The sequence below is a fragment of the Takifugu rubripes genome, chromosome 1 (genome assembly GCF_901000725.2).
Source record: "Takifugu rubripes chromosome 1, fTakRub1.2, whole genome shotgun sequence".
In the NCBI taxonomy this organism is placed as follows: domain Eukaryota; kingdom Metazoa; phylum Chordata; class Actinopteri; order Tetraodontiformes; family Tetraodontidae; genus Takifugu; species Takifugu rubripes.
The window spans coordinates 25,675,051-25,700,019 of NC_042285.1; the positions used below are offsets into that span (position 1 = coordinate 25,675,051).

The 24,969-nt window shown below is 41.6% G+C and overlaps 1 protein-coding gene across 7 annotated transcripts in view; it reads right to left on the reverse strand.

Moving 5' to 3' along the window:
• The window catches only part of tns1b (tensin 1b), a 95,618-nt gene that overhangs the window by 36,953 nt on the left and 33,696 nt on the right, over positions 1 to 24,969 (reverse strand). For 5 of the 7 annotated variants that reach the window (XM_029851163.1, XM_029851182.1, XM_029851158.1 and 2 more), the window contains exons 3-5: positions 24,230 to 24,267; positions 8,965 to 9,003; positions 645 to 686 (exon numbers count right to left, since the gene is read on the reverse strand). In XM_029851163.1, the coding sequence (XP_029707023.1) occupies positions 645 to 686; positions 8,965 to 9,003; positions 24,230 to 24,267 (119 nt within the window). Of the gene's footprint in view, positions 1 to 644; positions 687 to 8,964; positions 9,004 to 17,314; positions 18,798 to 24,229; positions 24,268 to 24,969 lie in introns of those variants that run through there. The other 2 variants (XM_029851186.1, XM_029851188.1) reach the window with 2 other exon arrangements.

Genomic DNA, 24,969 nt, shown 5'->3' on the forward strand with positions numbered 1-24,969 from the left:
GATACATGCAATAGGCTGACAGTAGAGCCTTGTAATCACTGTTTCAGGCCGCGGCCGTCCCACCAAACCATGACATGAGGCTGTGTGATGTGAAGCTCTTACAGGGTTTCATGCCAGAGGAACTGAAGGAGGAAACTGTTCTCCTAATGAAAACAAAGGAAATAATGTCCTCAAACATACACATTAACCATGAATGTTTATTTTTATTTATAAAGAATGTTTCCACTGCGAGTTAGCATCTATCTTGAGCAGCCTAGGTTTCCGGTGTTCCTTCCATGATTTTCTTAGTGTTTGTTTTTGATGTTCTCTTATCTAGATTGATACATATCTATTTCTTTTTATAATTTCATATTTTCATTTGTTCCCCACCTTTTCTTGTGGACAAAATGCATTTTCATTTAAAAAGAACATTAATTAAAATGCATTTTGTTGATTGATTGTTTTTTGTGGTGAAGTCACTGTGATTCATTATGGATTTGATATCGATATTTATGCTTATGATGGATGGATGGATGGATGGATGGATGGATGGATGGATGGATGGATGGATGGATGGATGGATGGATGGATGGATGGATGCCACATCAAAAAGACATCATGAGCATCTTGTTCACAACCAAAGTCTGAAGTAAAAGAGCACTCACCATGGTGTCCACATGTTTGAGAGGAAGGTCGCTGCTTGGTGCCTGTTTAGAAAAGACAGAGGAGAACAAAGGAGGCGTCAGAACCTGCAGCATCTCAAAAACCCACTGCTTTAGTATGTCATTGCCTCATCTCCTTTCATTCTATGTCCAAGCTACTCTCAGCACCATTCCTTGCCCTAATGTGGCCTGGAGCAGAGTGGAGCCCCACCTTGGTTGCGTGGGACCATCTATAATCCCTCTGTGCAAATATTTACACAAAATAGACAAGTCTCCCTGCAATAGCCAAAAGCAGAGTCCATCCATGGAACTCTCTTTTCCAGAGCCATATACAGCTATGACCAGAGAGAGAGGATCGAGCCAAGAGAGACGAAAGCTGACGTTGGGACAGAAGATAAGAGAAGGGAGCATGAGAATGGTCGCATATGTATCGAAAATCAGCAATCAAATTTAAAAAAGCTAATTAAGGTAGATGGACAGATGTGGTGGTTAAGAGGGAGTTAGATGAAGTTGAAGCGGGTGGTTGAGGGCAGAGAGCCGAAGAAGAAAGATCAGAGAAATCCCTGCCTTCATGCGCTTGTGTGGGCTTGGCTCATCACAGACTTAGACAAGGCGCATCCGTGACTACAAGATGAATTAAAACTTTCAAGCAGAAGCATCTTGAACGCATCAGTCAAACTTCATGTAGCAGATGGTGAAGAGAATGACTGATGGTGCTTTTTATTATACATCATAAGTTAGACATCGTTACATAAAGTAGGACTCTATAGTAATGAGTACATGTACGACATTGATTTACTGAGCAGTAATCTTGGTAGTTTTGTGTACGTGTAATGATTATGTAATAAATTATCCTTGAACATTTAATGAGAATTTCCATATCTAGATTCTCATAAAATCAGATAATGATGAGGAAAACGTAGGTGTTTTTAAGGTTTGAATGAAATTTTGATGATGCCAGGGCTCATCTTATGTTTGAAGGATCTGGTGCCTCAACTTAACACTCCTAAAAATTCCATCAGCATTCTGGATGTTGGATCACGCTGGTGTGCGAGCACGTCCATCCTTTCACCTCCCTAAGCAACAATGTGTTTTCCTTCTCTTTAACTTCCCCTCCATCATCTCAGAGAAAAACCATTCTCTTACTGGGGAGGACTGTCCCTTTACTGGGAGGCCGCGTATTTTCAGTGATTGAAAAATAAAAGTTTGATAAATTGAGGGACAGGACAGTGTAGGGGAGTTAAAATAAACCACACATAAAAAAGGTCACCCAGTGTACCTAAGAGCATAATTGATGTGTTTTGGGAGCCCTGTGGGATGGAGAAATAAGCACTTGTTAGGAGTGTCAGTGTTGGTTTTGGCATTTTTATGGGATTTTGAAACATTCCGAAAATATAAATATCAACACACTTATCCTTTATCCTACAGAACACCCAGAATTCCTGCTAAATACAGAAGCCTGGAGGAGTAAAACAGCCTCCCTGCAGTAGTCTACTTTTGTGGAAGATAAACAGTAAGCATATAAGGTAAATTACTAGCTGTGCCTGATCCAAAATAAACCCAAAGTAAACCGCCAGCCAGGAAATTAACGTAACTTTAACCAAAACACGAGCAACATACCAACTAACAATGAAAATACAGGCCACATTCTTCAGAGCACATAGCTTACTGTTTTTATTTTTTAGAAAGCAAGAAACTCTCTACATAATAATGAATAAAAATCCATCATGGATAAGTTTTATTTACACATACCAGCAGAAGTTGGGAAGCTCATTCTGCATCTACTGTATATCAATATGGATAATGGAGAAAGAAAATAGAAAGGTGAGCTGGGATTAGCATGTTCCCAGGAGGAGGGTAGAAATAATCACCTTTTTGCCTATGCATGGTATATTTTAGGGAGTGGAGTCTTTCTAATTGCATCCACGAGCATGCATGTGCTTCACAGCTTCACATTCTAGGTGTTACTGCAGTAGAAAATGGAATTAGTTCCAAACGGCACTAACTCACGTGTCTAGACAGATCTTTCTGTCAGTCATTTGTATTTGGACATGACACCATCTTAGAATTGTTTAATTTTGCTCAGTTGGTATCTCTCAATCTGTGTGTGTGTGTGTGTGTGTGTGTGTGTGTATGCACGCTTGATTTAACAAAGTTCACAGAATGAAGGAGATAAAGAAAACAGCGGACGGATGATTGAAATTCTAAATGCAGCCTGTGGATCCACACAGGGGCCAACATTTGGTGCCGCAGGCATTTTCACACAAATAGAGCCCATTATGTGTACACCCAGAAAAACAGACACAACAGTTCTCTCAGTGATATATCCTCACATGAGAGTTTCCGCTTTGTGCAATTGCAGCCAGATGGTCGAAGTGTCGTGACTGAGTGAATGAATGTGTGTGCGTGTGCGTGTGTGTGTGTAGAGAAAGTATCATCCTGCCCGAGAAAAGCCTGAGAAGCTGCGTCTCAGCAAAAATGTTTGAAGGCAAAATTTCCTGAACCTCCTCTATATGAGGTCAAAGGGATTGACATTTTTTGCCATTTTACAGACAACTTCATAGAAAGGAGTGTGCTTCCAATGAGTACATGTTTCATGAACTTAAAGCAACAGTTTAAGAATCAGCAGAAAAGCAGCACCCAAACTAGTCCAGTTCAGCTTCAGGCTTAATCACCAGTTGTGCTCAGACTGAAAATGGAACCAATGTCTTCCCTCTGCAAACAAACGCTTATATCACACTTACGTGTCCGGTAAAACATGTGAGATTTGGACGAATTATTCAATGATCATGTTGTTTTGTTGTTCTGTTAATGGAGTTACGAAAGTAAAGAAGCCCAAAGAAGACAAAACTAAAAAGTTTTCCAATAGTTTCTGTCATTAGTGGTTTATTCTGAAGGATGTTCTGAGTTTGGGCAACATTGTGCATTACATTTACATGCACGGATTAATCGAGCTATGATCAAAATCTTACTTTGGCGTCTCATCAGGATTCAGTCCTTGGCCCAGTTTAAAGGCAACAGAGATAATTGAGCAATAGATCTCCTCCTCGACACTAGGTGGCGATAAGTGTCGTTTCAGCAGATTAATACGGCCCCCTTTTCTTTCACTTATGTCACATAATCTCTCTTAACACACCCACCTTTCGCTCTGTCCGACACCTTCTTGTGCCTGGGAGCTATCAATCAAATGTTGTGTCCATTAATTTGGGGTCATGACCCAGACAGACCCAGTCAGCTCTAATTCCCACCCTCTCTAAGGTTCAGGCAGTCATTTTGGAAACCATGTAGACTGGGACATAAAACCAAAAATCTCTTTTCTTTTTATTGAAGAAATACTTTCAGTATTTTTAGAACCTAATTTAAGTAATTTCACATGGAAGAATGCATGAAACTGCCTGACAAACCCGTGCACTGCTCTCTTATAAGAACAACACATTACTGTAAAGGAAAAAACACACGGAAAATGACCCTGGGCTAAATATACACACAGCCCATTTGACGTGGCCTTGCCAGCTCAGTGGAGTGAAGCAGAGAAGCTAAAATCAGCACTTTGGGTGTGTGAGTGTGGCTATGATGAAAGACAGGGAGTCCATCCACGTCTGTCTCCGCTGTGAGTCGGTGTTTTTGTTATATTCATAAGAGGACCCTTCTTTCGTTTGATTAGTGTTCACCTTATGCTCCTTATGTAGAACAAATGTGAAGCTGGATTCAAATGAATATTCAATAAAAACAGGAACTTGATGTAGCACAATCAAAGATTTCAATTAGAATGTCCTGAAAATCTTTTTGAAACTGTATGTTTGAGCACCCTCAAGAGAGTTGATATCTGTAGTACAATCAAATCTGGTAGAAATACCAGATTAGTTATTTTAACCACATCTGATGAGAGCTTGATGACAGTTGTCTATATCTTAACACATCATCATAGGTGCTAAGCTGATGCCCAACAGCGCCGACCAGTGGAAACTATACACACTACAATTCAACTCATGTGTTAAAAGTGCAAATACATTCCAAATTCCACAGCTTAAGGCAAGTCAGTGATTTTAAAAAGTTATGAAGCACTGTGTAATGGGAAGCGTGTGAAAACTATAAATGTGTAAAGGAACAGCTGCGTTCACTGTATGTTATACTCCCCCTCATTTGTACTTTTGATTGAAATCAGTCTAATTAAAAAAGACTCTAGTCCAAGCTGTTTTTGCATGGATTTGTATGTGGAGTATACACAAACACACAGCTGGCTCTCTCTCATGCTCCGCCGTCATCATCTGCAGCATTCACACAGCCTGGACCCAGAAATGTAAACATGGTCCTGAAGTAGGAGGGGGCGGGCAGCCTTGTGTCCATCCAGGTTTCGTTTCTTGAGGATTTCTCTACGTGCACGTCTGCACTCATCCCCCCTCCCACCCTTTCTTGGTGAAGGAGGGGGCAGTAAAATGCCTCGGATCTCTCAGGCCCCGAAGAGAGGGAGTGGATGCTGGCTTTGCTGTGGGAAAGACCCCTGAGTAGTCTGTGACCCTGAACCACCTCGCCCTCTTCTCTGCTCTCGGTCCGTCCTCGCTCCTACTGATACTGTTATGTAATCAAAGACTTTTCCAACATGTGACTAAAGAATTTCACCGCTTTAACGCTGTATATGTAACATCTGCACCGTCACACCCATGTGCTATCAAACAAATCTCTTACCTCAACTTACTGGCTGAGGTATGCTGCTGCTGTATGTCCTAATATGGCAATAATAAAGAACATTAGACCATCTGTGCCTATATGTTACTGTTCTTCATTACATGAATTGTTGTCATTCCGCTGGCCTAGTGAATGCATATGAATAATGACATTAAAAAGGCCATGTTTGTTTAAACACAACCTATGCTTGGGGTTTTTCATCTGCTTACATTCCAAATTGCAGCCACATTTTGGCTGGCATGCAGGCTGCACAACAAACATGATAGATGCCAAGTTTTTTTGTTTTTTTTTAAAAACTTTTTTCATTTCATAAACCTCATCGTGACTTCTGCACGTACTGCAGTTCTTACTGTTTGCTTCAAACCTTATTTGTTTAACATCTAGGCCCATTTTCTACCTTAGTCACCATCAGTTGGGTTTGATGCCAATCAAAACATGCACCGAGAGACGTCCAAGGCGTGTTAAAGATAAATAAAGTGGATGCTGAGTAAGGTCCCAAACTTTATTTATACTCACAAACACAGAAAAATATAAGTTTGAAAATGTGGCAGAATGACTAATTAAAGAAGTTATATGGCCCTGATGTACCAACAGACATTATGGAGCCATGTTAATCACAAATACTCACAACAACAGTGCAGCCAGAATGTTCTCACTTCAATAGTGAGGCATAAATGATGTTGAGGTTTATATTTTGTGTTTTGGTCTGTTGCTGTAGCATCTCCCCATCACAGGTTACCAGTTTCCTCTGAGCTGCAGCTCCGAACGGTTCCGATCACAAATGTCTGGTGTTACTGAACCTAACAGGCTTTGTTATGACAGAAACTAGAGGAGATGTGAGATGGTGACGGCTTCAAACGGAGAAGAATTTAAAGACCGACGGCAATGTTGCAAACCACGAAAAGTGCAGGGATGGAAATTAATGCATTTAATTAAAATGTAAGTACAGGATCTTTCCTCGCTATCATTACTTATTGATCACTGTTGACTGTAATAACCACAGCTCATTTTCCATCCACAAGAGCATGCCTGCAGAGGAATCCTATCTCTAATAAAGCACCATTAAGTCTTGCGTAATATTTTAGGATATACACTTGATAATGCTAGATTGCCACACGCCTGCATCTTGGTTCAATATTAAGCACATAGCTTGTGGTCTAGCTGGTACCTTCCCACTGAGATGGGATCATACACTATATTATTACAGGATGCCTGCTTGGCGCTTGTATACACAGCGTAATAAAGGCCACATCAGTGAACTATGTGTGGTTCTAAACACAGTGCTAATTGGACCACATCTAGACCTCTTTTGCCCCGCAGTCATTCATTACTCAGCCATAATCTGGACTGCTTTCCCCACTTTCAGCCCAGAAAAATCCAGCTGACGTAGTGTAGGTGTTATGGTTGATTTGCAGTTGTGCAAAGCTTTATTTCGGAATGTGTGCTTTCTTTCTAGGGGGGATTTTTTCCTCCATACTAAAATGATTGGCCTTGAGGAGACTCACAAAGAACGCTACCAGCATGAATTAAAACATAAAGCATACATCCCAGAAGAACTGGTTGAAGACAGTCACTTGTAACACATAATAATAGATGGGATCTTCTAATATCTTATATGTTCTGTATTATTTAGGATAAGTTGCAGTAGTACAATCAGCCCTACAGTGTGGCTATTCACATGTTTTAAATGGTGATATGACATTCAGGAAAACATGTTTATGGCTTGAGGGAGAAGCAAACCAACTACTGAAGTTGATATGCACATGCTAATGGCTATTATTAATGACTCATTGGCAAACACTCTATTAATCACTTATAACTGCATTAATACATGTAATGTTTTAAATTCCTAAGCATATATGGTTAAAGAACATAAACATATGACAGCTTTTGAACCTGTTCTCTCAGTAAAATGTATGGATCATTTCTCTTTGTGACATTTTTTTCTTAAACTTGGTGAATATTTGGTCATCATCAGAACGTACCTGCCTGTGGCCGTAAATCACGTTGCTCTCAGGCACCGAGCGAAGGAATTCACCAAACAAGGGGCTGAGCAGCGCTTCCGCCCACGCTCCTCCATCTTGAGCATTGCTCCACCGTGCTCGCATCGATGCGAGCACATCAACACATAAGTATGTAGCATCGGAGTCGGAGCCACAAACGTGTCCACACAGCAGAATGATGACACATGAATAAAATCATTAACCCATTCAGTGTGCTGCGATCAGGTGGCCTTCAGAACTTCCCCAAATGTCTCCATTATTAATGACATAACACAAGCTCCAACAGTGTGGATGTGGATTTAATCACTGCACAGAGAAGACCAACATTAGCCCAAGAATTCAGAAAATGAGCTCTCAGCCACAAACTGTCATGTTTGGACATCATCTTTCTTGTTATCTGACCTCACCTTTCAGAGAATGTAATTGGTCGGCTGCAGAGACAGGACAGACAAGACGGTGATTGTTCCTTTGGGGAAAGGTATGTGTGTTCATACAGGGCGGTGCTGCACAGGCATGCAAACAGGGTCAAACCGGGTCCCGTGAGGTGCTTTTACAAAATTCATACAAATAAAGAAGAGAGAATCTTTATGTAATTTCCATAAAATCAGCCTAAAACATTGCAATCAGCGTCCAATCTTTGTAGATTGTTTCTCTGCTGTCAGGTAATATAGGTCCCACAATGCAAAAGGAAAATGGGTTAATGGAGAAATTCTTTTCTACTTTCTTTGTAGCCCATATTTAAAGAGCTACAATTACAAACATGCTTTCCTCTGCTTTCCTATTAAGGGCCTGTTCATTCCTCTGGCAGCATCTTGAAGTGGACTAAGAAAATATTGGAGCCGCCGGCTGAGTTGTAGCAGCGTTGACAGGTTCTGAGTTCAGCTAATGAAATGAAAACTTTGTTTTTACATATGGAAGGCAGGATTGTGTGGTGCCTGTTCAAGGATCCACCGACTCATGTTAAGAGCAGACCTTTAAACAATGCCCAGGAAACGTAGCCTTTACGAACGCACACGCTAGACAAACGTCTTCGTGAGCAAAGCATCTGGCGCAAAACCATCTGCAGGGGATAATAACATGTTCTTGCTTGATTAGGGCAGCTTTTAAGAAAGAAAAACAGGTCGTTTAAAACACATATTTTCACCGTGAGAATAGAAAAGTGCAGGAGATGTTTGCTTTGGTTTGTCGTGAACCCCAAACCATTTAAATACGCAACATATGAGAACAGAAGTGAGTGAATTTCATCCAACTCTCACATTGCTTTAATGCCAATACCAAAAAAGGAAACATAGCAAAGCATATTTTATGGCCTCACAGTCAGACTACTTCTCACTTTCTTCAATGTTAGTGTGACCTCCCCAAAACATCTTCGACACCATGTTCACACAGACTTTTATTATCTTGTCTAAATGGGGTTTTTTTGAGCCACACTTAACAGCAGGTCTACGTGTTAAAAAGCCTGGTTTATTTATAAAGCCCCTAATCACAAGTTTGTCCCAGGAGGCGTCGAGATAATGGCCCTCTATCTTCAATAATAACAACCTTGCTGATAGAAACTGTTACTTTCCAAACGTGTTGCTGCAAAAATCCTGTGCAACAAAGTACCTAATAAGGCCAAAATGATTGTTACTTACCAGCTCATAGTTTGTCACTGGAACACAAGACGAAGACACCTGAGAAGGAAAGGAAAAGCTGTGAGCGACATTGTTTCTACTTTACCTTTAATACGAGAAGGAAGCAAAACATGAACATGGCGGCAGCCGCAGAGCTGGATGCTCATCGTCAGCCTTATTAGTTTAGTTCCACTTCCACCATCTTTGAATTTTATCAGACCTTTCTCAGTGTTTTAAGGAACCATTATTTCAGCAGTCACAGCTGGCCCTGTATTAATCACATCTCCCAAGCAAATGGCTCTGATCTGCCTCCATCCCATTTACTGTGAATGAAGTATCAAGGGATGTTGCAACTGGTGGGATCCCTCTAGCAGAACTCACAATCTGTCAAGTATTCCGTCGAATCGGATTATTGACTGACAGTTCAAACAATCATTCGCTACTCACAGCAAGATTATGCATGCAGACCTCGGAGGGTAAACAGGAAGAATGTAATGATCATGGCCTCTATCAAATTAAATGCTTCCAGACAAAGAGGCATGCCTGATGAGATTGAAGATGGCCATCATGTCACAGCTGAGCCTTCCTTCCTGTGCATTACAGTATTCTGGGCCTTTCTTCGTCTTGCACGCAGGGGAAAACGAGGCTGCAAACTCAATTTTAGACCATTACCCATGAGCTCCTGTCTCCTCTGCAGGCAGCTGATAAATGGTAAATGATTAGAAGTTAGCTTTAGGTTTTTGACATGGCTCCATTCTTCATTTCCTGGCATCTTCTTTGGTGTTTGGGACTAAACTGTGTTTCTCTGGGGACTGAAAGTTTAGCAGTTGGAGGTTATCACAGCTGTTAACCTCTGAAAGCACCTTTAATTTGGCTACTACTCCACCACTGCCCTTATCCATAACAGTTCCACTCCCCCACGTGCTTTCCTTTGTTGCACTCTATGTTTTGTTGAGGCTGATGAAAGAATCCCACTTGGCGCACTTGAACACACTGATGTTTTGGTTAAAACGGCACTTTTCTGCAAGTGGCCTGCGGGTCGAGTTCAGACCCTGGTAGGGTGAGGTGATATTTTTATACCAAAAATGCTGATGTAAAATATCCCAAATGAGGACCTTCCTATTGCATAAAACTCAAGTTAATTGACATTAACTTTGTCATTCATTAAATGATGATATCATATTTAATTGTCTCTTAACTGTGGGGGTGGGGGGGTTGATTCTAAACAGGAAATGGCTTTTATCAGAGTGTGTGTCCCTACAGACAGTTAATATCCCAAAAGTGAATGTAAGGCAGTGAGCTTACTTCCCTTTCTGCATTTTCAGAGAAATGTAGATATATGAGCACATTTAGATCTTGCTGCATGATTGCACTCTACCAAAGTTGCCCTCCGTATCAACAACTTCCTTGAATGATGGCATCACGCTGGAATGTGTCTCTGTTTTTGAGACACTGTCTGGCACAGCAGAGTTTATTCAGCAGTTGACAGGCAACCCCATCTGGCTAGAATCACTTCTATTACGAGTTATTCCAACCAGTCAGTAATAAGGCTAGACAGATTTCCCCCTCTGACCCCCCCCCCCATTCTTATCACTTCACACACAACAGTGTGCCATGCTCTTCTCACACCTGCACAGTATTCCTGGGTGATAGAGCTCATGCCGTGGAGATGCTTGATCTTGTCCACTTGCATGCCATACGCTGGCAGTCACAGCCAAATGATTCCAAGTAATCCGGCACCTGCACCTGCATGGACCACCTGATGGATATGCTTGTCGAGAAAGAACATCTTGATTTGGACTTTCTGACATTTCTGCGTATATGTAAATCACTCCCAATATTATTCTGCCCCTCATCTGCTTTTGGAGCTTTACCCTGACCCTCCTCAAGTTCAACAAAGCCTACTTTGTCGTGGAACGTTCTGGACAATTTCTCGTGGGCCTGCTTGAAGATCTGTGACATGCGAGTCCAATTTTGCTACTGTTAACACATCCTTGGTCTCTAACCTTAGAACAGGAACCCCTTCATCACTCCGATCACCTGACATTAGTGTTCTAGCATTGATGTCTGACTCAAATTAGTCACAATAACTTTAACCTTTTATTTGACACAGCCTGAATCAAGGGTTTTCATAACTATGTTTTTCTTTCTAGAGGTAGCCTCGATTTTCTTTGCCCAGTCAAGAGCAGTTTCCAGCCAAAACCCCCAACCCCCGTCCCTCCCAGTGGCATGTATACATTCCACTATAAACACACCTATGTGTGCTATACGTTCAAATAAATGACTGGGTACTGGTGATGTCGTGTTCCACTCTACCCCTACCTATAAGGGATCCAAAGAGGGGGCATTTCAAAGAAAAGAAGAGGAATGCCTCTTTTTACCTCTGAATCCAGCAGGCGGCTTTCTGATAAAAGTAATTTGCATTAATAACAGCGATCAATGCAGCCCAGTGAAGCTGAACATCCACTCATTTAGATAAAACCCTCCAAAAAGCCTTTGTCTGTTTTGTGTAGGGAGGAGGTCTGGGAAGAATGTGTGTTGATGTTATCAGGGTATTCAAATGAGTTTAATATAATAAGGAATAATTGTGTTGTTACATTCCGTACATGGTTGTGTAAACAGCAATAAACAAGGGCCCATTTCCTTCAGACAAAAGTCCGTGTCAGATGTTGCTGCGTTCACGTGGGACCGGCGTCCTGCTACGTTCTGACACACTACAGGCACAAGCATATTATGTAACTGATGGCAGATCTGAATTATAGTTAAAACTAATGACACAAGTGCTGTGGAGTCTCAAAGAAACTGACTCTTTATATGGTTACACAAACAACCTGCCATAAAAGCTCTGTGCAAAAGGTTTTTCAATACAGTCCTGTGTTTAAAATAACTGAGTTTATTCAAACAAAAAAGCTTTTATTCAATACAGTGTGAATGGACTTCCAGTTTAACTGCACAAATAGTCGAATCTAAACCTCTCACATTCCAGGTTTTTCCTCCAAGAAGTCAAATAATTACTGTGCAGTTTGTTCCCTCCATGAATGTACCAGGACAGATGTTACAAAAAAAAAAGGAAAAGTGAAATCAGCTTTCAGAGCCGCCGTGTAAACAAGAGTCTGGTGGGACTTTTATGTTTCTCCAGCTCCTGCATCTGCAACATCCCAGCAGAACTATCCAGTGTGCAAATTGAATTTGTGAGCTATAACCAGTCACAGGAGGCTTTGCTGTTGCTGCGGTGGTGCAGAGTGCATGTCTGGATGGTCTTATTGGGATGTTATCGAAGGAATAATGGAGGAGTAGCTTATCGCCTCCTAAATGTGCTCACTTTAGATCATTTCCACACTCTTCATGCACCTACAATACCTACATCCTCCTAATAATGCAGCCTGATTAGAATTTTTTCCTCCTGTCTAATGCTCACAGCAGCTTCTGGAAATTCCAGGTGGAAATTCCTGGAAAATTTGCATTGCGCTGCATAATGTGACATTAACAGCCCACAGCGTTGCAAAGTTTTAGAGGGTATTTATGCTGGATTAGGATAATTTATGTATGCAGGGGCTTCTGACCTTTTTTCACCCAGACTGCTCATCTATTGACGTGTTAAGATGTAGAACACGTAGCAGACACAAATGTAACCTAAACAGATAATCGGCATCTAAAACTAGTGAAAAATACTCAACTACATACTGTTTTAACAGGTCTTCAGTGTAGTCTAGGAATGTTGTTGGCAACATCATTATTACACCTTATATTAGCTCACTGTATTAGTTGTATTCCCTGCTCTCACTGTAGAGTTACCTGTCACTAGTGAAGTCAACCACAGTATTTGTGTTGCTCTTCAGATTTCTGACTGTTGGTCAAACAAGTCAAGACAAAGGAAGCTATGAGCTACTTCTGGAAATAAAGTCATCCTGAGAGAAAATAAGCAAATACTAAGAAAACAGAAATAAACTTGAGGTAGTTTTCCCTCCCCTGCGCTTGATGTATATGAGAAAGCCTCTGTATTTTTTTTCCCTCCCTGACTGGACTCTCAGTGGCTCTCTGCCAACCTGGAGCGCCTGTTCATTCTCAGCCCTTCTTTGTTGGACAGGACCGGCTGCACAGAGATGGGAGAAGCCATAGCTCTGTTCTTTTGTTCTGAAGTTACAGCGGGGGTCGCGTTCCCTTCCCAGGCCCTGTTAGCCAACAGCCAGCATTTACCAGCAGGCTAATTTACACATTCAGCAGGACTTTCGCTGTCTGGCAGGAGCAACAGGGAGGGTGTGGGTGTCGGAGGATGGCAGCTATCAAGGGTCATGGTTCAGAGGCGATGCTGACCTTTGATATCCAGTCAAAGTGTGTCTTGTTTCCTGACTTGACATGAAAGCGACCGTCTTAAAGACATGTAAATAAAACCCAGGCCAAAGATGGAAGAGATGCTCAGTAAAAAAAAAAAGAAAAACTGCTTCAACCAACGGCTGCAGATTATCTTGGCTAACTTTGCTCTTCATTTGTGGAAAGACCTCATGCCATCTATACAGATGATATCTGGGGAAGTGAGGACCCTGCTGTAAAGGTAAAACACAGACGAACAAATGATTGCTGAAACATCTGTGCAATAATGGAGAAGGAAATCAGCACCCTAATGAAACTGCTCGCAACAAGCTCTGCAGATCAACTCAACTAACTAGTTCTCCCTTTGCCGAAAGATCGAATACCATCTTTACAAATAATATTTACAGAAGGGAATCACTGGCTCAATTGATTTTAGCCAGACCCCCTCGTGCCTCTGGCGACTGTCATTTTCCTTTAATTCCCCTGTTTTGGAACAAAGAGGTACAGAGTGCAATAATTTAATAACATGCACATCAAAGATGCTTGAGAAACTTGACACCTACAGTTGTTAAGGTCGTGATAAAAATGTGACCTTAATAACCTGGCCAAATCAGAGAGTTTGCACTTCTTTTAAATGTGTTCCTTGTCTATTGTCGGCCGGTCATTACACCCAGACTATCAGCTTGATTGCATGGACGCATTTGGAAGATTAGCCGTCATTAAACATTTCACTATAAAGTTTCTCATTTGAGAGGGGAAATAAGGAATTCCTCTGTTCAGTGGCATTAGACTGTGAGGGTCTGCAAAGACCATTCATCTCTTAATGCTGACGCTATGACTGGAGGACAAATTGCTGGGAGAAGCAGGGTCATTGGGCAAGTGCCTGCAGTTAGAGCTGAGCATAAATGACCACGACTTTCCACCCCAAAAGTGGGAAAGTGCATTGGTTCACTGGTAAATCCAAGTGGGTGTGACTCTAGTCCCACTCAAAGAATGATGAAATCTAATGTATTACAACATCCTGAAGCGTTGAGCGGGGAGCCGCTACAGTCTCAAGGTTCCAAACTCAACAGGGGTCAAATCTGCTTTTCACATTTGACTGGATGTGATAAAAGTCCTATACTAGCTATACTGTTTGGTATAGCTTCACATTATTTGCATTATTAATGGTCTGTATTCAAAGGAAATATATTTAAAATTTAAAGTATCCCAAGTGTAAAACAATTTTATGACTTTTGTGAAAATGAATATGGGTGCAGCTATTAATCACCTATAGCTTTGCATGAATGAATTATTTAATGTACTTTCAGAAAAAGGTTTTTTAAAATGGTGACATTTTTGACATTTTGGAGTGAGAGTACGTTTCCGTTTCTTTGCCTTTATTCTGATTTCATGCAATAAACCAGAAAGGCAGGACTTGGACTTGTGTCTGAAACATGCACAGACACACAGGCTCACACATGGGAAAGGATTACATCAGCAGAAAAGCATGACAATTCATGATGTTGATTTTATATGGTCATGGACCACAGCTTTATCCCTAATCCTAGACACACACACACACACACCTTCCTAAAAGCTCCCTTGTGCCTGTCCTGGCAGCGTGTGGTTGCGTGTGATTAAACATCTATCATGCGCTGCCTATAGGAGGACCAGGGGTTGACTGGAGCACTGTTTCCCTGGCAGAGGCTAATGATGAAAAATGTTCCCTTGTGAAATCCAGTCCAGCATGAAGGCTCCCTGCCAGAGGAGGCACACCATTCCCATACAATCAGGAGTCATCCGTGCTGCGTTATATTGATCTTGGTCAGGGAATGCTTGCAATGAAGGCTGGATTCCATTATCAGATATTAGACTGTATACAAAGCCTTACAAGTTTAACTTTGGATCCAATAACATGCGATAGTAATCACATAAGCATTTTTACATCAATTACACTGCAGCATCTTTTAGATCGTTATTTTGAATTTATGGTTCGCATCTGATGGCTCCATCTTTACTGATCCCATCAACTCCGGCCCCAGACTGTCCTTGTGTACTTAAAAACCCAGTGAAGACTATCTTGTCCTCGCCGCAAAGACAGAGACTCCCCTCTGGAAGTGGTTAAAATGGAAACAGAGCTTTATCCATACAATCCAATTATAAGATGATTAAGTCCTCAGATGATAATGGCGTCTCTTTTACTTGTTCCTAACTTGATGTCAGCGTGCACTCATTAAGTTACAGAGGGGCCCCGGTTTTCAAACGTTACTTTAATCAAGTGTGGACATCATTTTCACTGAGCTGTGCCGACCATTATTATGGGGATGGGGGAGGGGGGGCACATTTCCCTCAAGGTATAAACTCACTGAATGGAACTTAGAAGCAATTTGGTGTATACTAGTAAAGACTGACTGGGGATTATGTAACTAAACTAACACTGGGCAGTTACCACAACAAGTGTCAGCAATTCTAGACTTCTGCCTCAATAAGTATGAAGAGGATCAAGTTTAGTCTCACCTCCAATCAGCACATTTGGAGAAAAAAACCTCAGGAGAGTAACACAGTCTGCACAGCTCTAACAGTGTAGTCGTTCAATCCGGGATGATGATGCAAGTGTCAGAGCTGCACGGTGCACTTAAACAGCATCATTCCTGTTGGTATTGTAATCACACACAACATTTCACCACTGAATATTTCTAAGTGCTACACAAAACAGCACAGACATCAATTAATCTCTGTGGGAAAAGTAATAGAAATGTACTTATGAAACAAGAAATTCACCCACACGTATCACATGGTGGCGGTACACCCTGAAATCCTCCCTAAAATAATAACCAAACATATCAAACAAAAACCAAACAGTGATGCATAGCACGCTCTCTACTTTCACAATGGTCTCTTATCCTTTCCCTCTGTTTCATCATAGCTGCCGAAACTTCCCTATTAAGTGCTGTCAGGTTCTCTCATGCTTTCTCTTTTCCTGTGAAACGTTTGAAAGGCCCGTTGTGATGAACTGCACCTGAGTTTACAGCTCCAGACTCGCTCCTATCATTCGGCGAAAGCTAAAAGACACATGTTCTCACGGGCATTTTCAGGGGATGAAGTGCGATGTTCTACCACATGTGTTGATAGCTTGTTTTTCAGACTGTGTCTGGACCTCAGAAAGTGTCACGTCTGTACGTTCTGCTGAAAGCTTCAATGGCCTGAAAGGTCTAGTGTACCTTGCAAAGTGGAAAATGAAAAGAGAAGTAGAGGAACACCATCAATCTACTTCATGATGGTGGGCCAAGAACTACAGAAAGGTAAGCCAATGAGACCACACACAGGCACAAACATTGCATACAAATACCCTTATTACCTCACTTTTCCCATGTTCGAAAACAGTCGTCTGACAGATTGTGTCCGTGTGTGTCTCACACAGACTGTGGCTACTGGCGAGTATTGGCTGAATTACAAGATAATTGCGGTATGCTAGCACATGTGTGACATACTGTATGCAAAAATGTCGGGGGGATTAAGCGTGTGTCTGGAAAAGTGTTGATATTCTGGCAACAAGTGACACCTGTCGTGGGTCATGTTAAATAACTGAAACTAGCAAAACGGTCTGTAATGTCAATAAATTATAAAAGCCTTTTTGTTTGTTGATGCCTGTGATGTCAGGGTTTAAGTGTTAAACAACGGCAGTAAAGCAATCATTGTTTAGCCGAACAAACAGGCTTCGTAAATGAACAATGCATTAGCAAACAATGGGGACAGCATAATCAATGCCAAATTAGGTCTGCTCACGTTAAAATGTTGCCACAGTGTCTACAGCCCTGGTGCAACAATCCTGTCGTCACCTCACAGGCTTCACACACAAGTATTAAAAAAAAGCCCACTGCCCTCAGCGGTGACGATACACAGACCAACGCACATCCACCCGCATAAACTTTGTACCCCTCCATAAACACCATGTAAGCTGCAGCAGAACATCTGACAGCATTTCACCGAATCAAGCTGATCCACACGGCCAATTATCTGCTGCTAAACAGAGCGCAGCCGGGCACTCGAATACCACACAAACAGCCGTGCTCCTTACCTGAAACACCGCAGTGGCCATCCTGTTTCAGTGTGAGTGTGTCTGTGTGTGTCCTGGCTTTGGCTCTCTGGTTCTCTGTCCAAATAGGTTCTAGTCCTGCATCGTCCTCCCCCCTCTGTGCGGCACTGCTCCAACCAGACCACTAAGGCTACAGTAAATCCAGTAAATCTCAGTGTTGCCGTACTGCTGAAGGACTTTACATGAGTGTGTGAATGCTGAGAAAGGAGATCAGATGCGTGTCTTCAGCCTCCGGGCTAATAGATCTAGCTGGTCTCTCACTCCTCCTCCAGGAAAATGAGCATGAAAATGTCTAAAGAGTCTTTAAGTGTCGGCGCGAGAGTGGGCAGAACTACAGCCAAAAGCAAATCTTAACATCCCCAAGCTGGAAAAGGTGCAGAGTAGCACTCAGCACTGAATAAGCACTCAGAGTCTGGCTGTGAGCTATGCTGGAGCCCTTTCCCTCTTTTTCTCCTCCCTCTTGTTCAGGACATTTTACCCTCCTCCTGAAAAGGGAGACACATGAGCAACGAGAAAGTAGAAAAAAAAATATTGGGCTGAATTTCCCAGGGAGATCAGGAGGGTGGAGGGACAGGAGACGAAAGCGCAGATCTTTCCTTTCTCCGTCGCGTTGGTTCTCTCCCTCTCTCTCTCTCTCTCTCTCTCTCTCTCTCTCACACACACACACACACACACACACACACACACACACACACAACTCAAGAACTCATTCTTCACTTTCTCCTTGTTATCAGCTTCTCAAGTTACAGGTTAAATATGAATCTCTCTCTCTCTCCACTCCCCTTTCCCGTGTCGCTCCTTTGCTCTCTCACTTTCTCTCTCACACACACACACACACTCGCACACGCACGCACGCACACACCAGATGCTACAGTAGACAGACACCACCAATAAATACATTGATTTTAGCAATTATACTGTCAAACAATGTCAACGGGACACTTTTTCCCCATTCAGTCATCTGTCCTGCAAGCAAATAATCCTTGAATTCAATCCCACACGTTGACCAACAGAAATGTGGCGTCATTTATTAGTTGTCGTTGTGAGGAAAGTTTTGGAAAGACCATATCTTGGTTCATTTGACCAGTCCAAGTGGCATCATCCTCTATGGTTTCATCAGTGTGCATCTTAACCTGTTCCACTTGTGCTTAAGTCTAAATGAGGAGGGACGTTGCGCTCACATGACATTTTCTATTGATTTTCTGTTTAGTTTTACAAATAAAACAAGGAAACACGCTGGAACATCCAAAGTTGTCAAATTACATCCTGCCGTTTATATAAAAATCTCTAACAAGAGAGTGAAAATGCCAGAGTAACCAGATCTGTAACCAGATCTGATCTGTGATGCACCAGGCTGCCCCGAACGCCTTTTAAATCTGGCACATTGTGAAGAAAGACACAGGAGCATCTCACAAACACTGGAATCACGTCCATCACGTCATACACACCGCTCGATTTTCCACAGCCTTGGCAGTTATTAAACAGTAGCCGACGAGGACGTCTTTATAAATTTGTAGCACATTATGGCGCAACCTGGAAAGAATGGCCGCCGCCTTTGATGTTTCCCTGAAGTTTCATGGGGCGGAGCTCCAAAAGTAGCACCTTTACTTGAAGCTGTGTTCACCAGATGTTGGATAAGTCCGCATTATTTAATACGCTATTAATGACAAGGGGCCAGGAAGGAATGAAGGCAGGGCCACCAGGGGGGAGACATATGGTTCACGGTAGCTGAACAACATGTTTGTTTATAGCGACACAACACCTTTAATGAAGGGACCCGGCTGGTCTGAGGGAAGTGGGAATTCCCCTTGTTTTTCTTATTCGGCTCACTTCAAAGCCATTACACATACCACCTCTGTAGGCTAGGTATTGAAAACATGTGAAAATTATCTGTCTGCGCGTAAGGCCAAGTCTGGGCCACTTCCTGTCTTTTGCTTGGATTTCAAAATAAAAACTTCACTTTTTTAGCTTATTCCAAAGAAAAAATGTCCCCTTTGCTTGGACTGGTATGAACATCTGCAGATGCTGGACGGCTGTGCTAGACATGATAACAGAGCCGTAACTACAGTTTCATGTCTGACAACTTAACTTTCAAAATAAAGTTTGTTCCGTTTCGATTTTGACTTCATTAAAGGTTGTGCATAAATCTATGAAATTCAAGTTTAACTAAAGCTACCATGGCAGTTACTTGGAAAGAATTAGCATTAAAAAATAGAATAACAGAACAAATAAAATCAAACATGTTAATAAATGAACAATAAGAAAGAGGTGGAGAGGCATGGGGAAGGAGAAATGTCTGGAGTCCAGTTTCACACGTGTGACTCAGGCTTTCCCAGCAACAGAGCCGAACAGATGGCTTCAGCCCACCGGCCAGTGGAACATTCTCAAACACCCAAACAGCATGTTGATCGGATATGACAGATTTAAATTGAACCTGACCATCTTTTACTTTCTCTCCTTCGTTTTCCTCTTATTAAACATGCCCAAGAGCAGCTCCTCGACAAAAATAAAGGTTTTGAAATTGATTCAGAGGGCAGAGGAAATGACTGATAATGTTATATGTGCAACTGTTTCTGCAGGCTCATGTCGCTGGGTGTTTCTGTTTGTTTTCTCCCCTGTATCCACGCACAAGTCACGACCACGCAGTTACTAAACACATGGCAGAAAGCCACGGCTCCTTGTGTAATCCAATAACCTTCACACTGTAGCACAAGCAGCTAACGCTGACGAATGATTGTTTTGGATTCCATGAAGCCCTAAAACGCAGTAGCTGAACCTCTGGTTTTCTTCTTGGTGGTGTAATTTTTACACCCATATTGGTGCTGATGTATAAACATCAGATTCGTACCGCTGGGTTGGGACTGTCCCCACAGTTCCTCTGGTGCTTGTAGGCCCACTCTGTCTTCTGTCTGGATGAAAGCGTTCATCCAGTTTGGGCACTACCGGGACCGGTTTGGCGTTACCCTTCAACATCTGTTGGGGCTAATATTTCAGTTTTTTTTTTGTTTTTTTTTGCATTCCTGTTTTTCTGAATTTGTTTTGTTTCTGCCGATGTTACTGGCAACCGAGGTTGTCATATCCATCGCAACCACCCTATTTTGTTCCTTCCCTGGATGGTTAGACTGTAGTTGCGTATCCGTCTGGAATTTCAAGACCCAAGTTTGCTATTTTAAGAAAGCTTTTTCGATGGAAGATGGAAAAAAGATAGAAAACAGATTTTAAAAAAATCCTTGTTTGGTCGTGTAAAGCATCTATATGGGCATAAATGATATGATTTCCATGAGACTTTAATCTGATGGTGGTTAATTGGGGAGTAGAAAAAAGGTGGGGAAAATGTAAGAATCTAAATAAAGAAGCTGAATTTTAAATCCAATATGGACTCCGGGAAGAGAAAGCATGTGATTTGTCACATGCACTCGTTGCTGTTGTGCTCCTGCTTGATGTCATTATGGGCAGAACGGTAAACGTGTTTTCTGTCCTGTGACTGCAAATTCACTTACACAGAACTGTAAAAGCTAATTTGCACGACCACATTGGAAGAATACCAATCTACAACACCGTGAACAGTCTCTGCCACACCCTGTGCCCCTTTCACCGGTTCCTGCCTCCATCGTAACCGAATCACATCAGCTTGTATGTTATTATTAAAAAGCGTTCACTCCCTGCCCCCCACTGCTTCCCTTCCTACTGTAAGCTTCAGTTCTCACCATGTTTCATCCGCTGCAGAGAGGAGGAAGGAAGCTGTTAATGTTGTTACAGGGATTCAATACCACTTTTCACCCTGGGTTATGTAATGAGGCATAGGCAGATAATAATAAATGGGTTATGACTTTAAAACAGCGTTGCTCCATCCTTAATTGGATAAAACAAATAGAAAACAAGACTAGCTAGTTTGGACTACCTTGAGTTATTCTGCACATACTAAGCTAAGGCTACAACTCGGCTTTCTGGTTTTGCAGTCTCCAATTAATGTTTAATAAAATTTAAGGTGGACTCCAAAGGATGCCAGTGGAAAAAAGATAGTCACGCCAAATGATCTTGACAGCTGCAGCTGAGGAAAAATGACAAGATGCAATGAAACCGATTTTGAGGCTGTTCTGTCCATTGGGATTTCTCATTATATTACGACACGTCAGCAATCCCACCTTGGACATTAACACTAGGCCTATTCTGGAGCACACTTTGGCTAAACTAAAAGATGCCGGAAGAACTACGCATTGGTTTATGACAAAGATAAAAACCAGATCCTGCAAATTCACTGGCAGCTCTTTAGAACTTGGGATACTAAGATATACAATATGCAGATCTCCAGGTTCCTCAAAAGCAACATGTTGCTTTGCCATAACTAACTAACCATGGATGTCACAGCTGCTAACAGCTGGGGGAGACTGAGCCAACTTAGGTGTGTGAACTTCCATGTCATGACAGAACCCATTTGGAAACATGAGGGAAAAGGGGAAAAAACATCCTAGAATGTCAAAAACCCAGACCTAACCTGGATTTTGGATTTAGCTCCTGTAATTATAGTCTGTAATTAAATCTTAATATTTATTGTAAATATACATGGTTTAAGGTAACGCGTTGAACCAATCCTGAATAACCCTCAAGATAAATCAGAAGTATGAAAATCCATCAGATGCAACTCCAGATGGACGAGAACAATAGAACAGAACCATTTGAAATATGAAGTTTCAGGAACTTCAGCCCAACGTAGGCGGGTCGCGACGGGAGCTTTAACTCAAGTTGAAGGATGTTTTCTTTAAAGTCTACCTTTCTGCTGGTGCCAGAGTATTTATAAATCAAAGCTGTGATCAGCAGGTGAGGAGGAGGCCAACTCCAGACGCGATGTTCTCTTTCAAACGCTCACATGAGTGAATACAGGTGTTTGGATCTGGAACGGATGACCTCAAACACATATTTCTTTATCCAAAGATAATAGAAATAATGGAATAAACAGAGTTTTATGTACCCAAGCAATGTACCTGAGTACATCTAGACTTCTGGCTGCTCACTCTCCTAAATTTTGAAGGCTCTAGTAATTTTTTCATCAAACAAATATTCTGTCTTTCAATAACACAAACTCATCATTCTAAACAGATACTGAAACTTATTTACACTTAACACATAGAGAAAAGTCGGGAAATAATGTCTGTTTATGATCTGTTTATTTAATGTATGTATGGGTTCCATGTTATACTAGAAAATATTCTATGCAGATGATACAGTTATATATATATCTGACAGGCCTCACATATACATGTAAAATTACTTGGGTTGTTTAGTGATTAACAGACCTCCTGAATTTTAGGAGGAACTAAAGCACTCAAGCCAACAAACGTGATCTCACGGTCCCAAGAACACTTGCTTCCCTAAACCTCTGCACTCATTAACGGTGGAACATGGTGATTTCCTTCTCTAAACACACGTATCAGGAAACGGAGGATAAGTGAAATCTAATCACATGTTCTCAGCACCTCAGCTTATTTTTGACTTCAAGTGCCACCAAACTATCAGAGGCTGAACTAATGAAGAGTGGGGATGGTGTTTTCAGCTGTGTACCTTTGGAAAGCTCACATGGGATGTGTTGATACCTGGAACTCCTCACACTCAGACACATTAATAACAGTTACAGTTTAATTCTATTGTGAAACAGGTAACAGTAATATGACTGTAAAATAGAGAGAAGAAACTTAATGAGAAGTAATGAGTAAAAAGGGGCTGCAGGGAACTGACATTAACTATTTTAAATAAGAGTTACTAACTTCGGAGTTGCTTGGATAGTATTAATATTTAGAAGGGGCAGCAGCTACAGAGAGCTTTTTTTCATTATTGACACATGAGAGTTTTGCCCTGCAGATACTGATCAAGAGTGTCATGGTCACTCCCTTGTTTTCCCATTTCAAGCTTGTTAGTAAATTGCTTCCTTCCGAATCTTTGACATTTTTGGTCGGAATGTTTACGAAAGGAAATGCCCCTGTGATTTGTGGTGATGGAATGTCTGTTTTTAAAGATATAGACATAGGGAGTATGTTCTGTGCAACTTCAGTGCCACCTCCTACATGACATCTGATGGAAACACACATTCTCTCACAGACACACACACACACCAATAGCCTTTATTTTGCCTATTTTAACCTGGATATTACAAATGTAAATGTTCTAAACCTCTAAATGGTATTTGTAATAACAATCCCCACGATATAACTGACACGGATTGATGAAAATGTATTATTTTTCCCCTCATAATTCTAAATTATGTCTCCTTATTCATTTGTGACTTTCAGATCCTTATTAAAGCACTGCAGTCATGTACCTCATATTTAGCAGGAGCCTATGTCTTGCACCGCTGGCATTTCCTGTAAGGGAGCAACTGGCAAACCTGGGAAGCAGCACTAATTTAAATAATGGCTTCCAGATGAGGGGTGTGTACCTACATAGGTGTGCTTTCATTGTTTTTGTGCTAGAACTTTGCACATGGGATAAACACATCCATCCCTCTGCGGTAGCCCTGCAAGAACCTCACCTCCATCGCTCTGTTTTTCTCCTACGTAACTCGAATCCCAAGACAAGAAGAAGAAACTGGCTGCTTCATCCAGAGGTCTTTTATTTTTAGATACAGGGTGATGTCCAAGACGCAAGCATGTCTCCAATATAAACACATTCCGGTACAAAGAGGACTTGTTTAGACATTCTTTAGATTTTTTTTCTTAGCCAATTACAAACTACAGAAGGTCCACTGCTGCAGCACGTGCACACACACATGCACAGAACAGTAGCTGACTATAATACACAAGTACATTTGCTCCCTGTTCCATATATATGGAAAAATAAACACCTTTTCTTCGTGTTTAGTAGTTAAGGTGTGAATAAAACAAATCTATGAATCATGAATCTTACCTTGACTTCACACTTCTTATGGCAAGCTGTCCGGCACACTAGAGAAAAAAAGAAGGTGAGAACATTAAATCACCTTGCTGCCTTGTTTCCTAATCTAAGTCTCATTTGTGTGCAGCTGGAGGCCATGAAAAGGGCAAGAGCCCACGTGGTAAAAGCAAATTTGTTTTTCCTCATCTTGTTGGGACTGGTGTTGATAGGTTATTAAAAAGTGTCATCTTTACAGAATGCCTTTATTCATTTGTACATGTGTTGCCGAGTCCAGAAACACAAAACAAAAAAAAAAACCCACACAGACATGTTGATGAGACCTTTTTCCTGAGGTAAAATTAAAGAGGAAACACAAAGGTCAACAGGAGGCAACACCTGGATCCTGAGTCCTAAATTATCATGGAAAAAGAATAAACACACATCTCACTGTGCAGAGGAGTACATTTCACAAACAAGAGAGGAGATGGTATGCTTTTACTGGAACACACCACCTATTATGTAATGTAATGAGCAGTTCCTTCCCGTCCTGGACTAGTTTTTAAAATGAGGAATATCTGCAGTGATCAGCTATTAAATGACTGATGCTAACCCAGTGTGTACGGATGAAGATCCTGTTTTTCTTATATACTTTTCAATCATTTCTAGTGTGTTAATAAAATCCTGTGATCCCCGCAGCTCCAGACATCACCTCGTAATTCTCACGCGTTGCTGTAGACGATGGAAGGGTTTAGGACACGTCATTTTAAAGCACC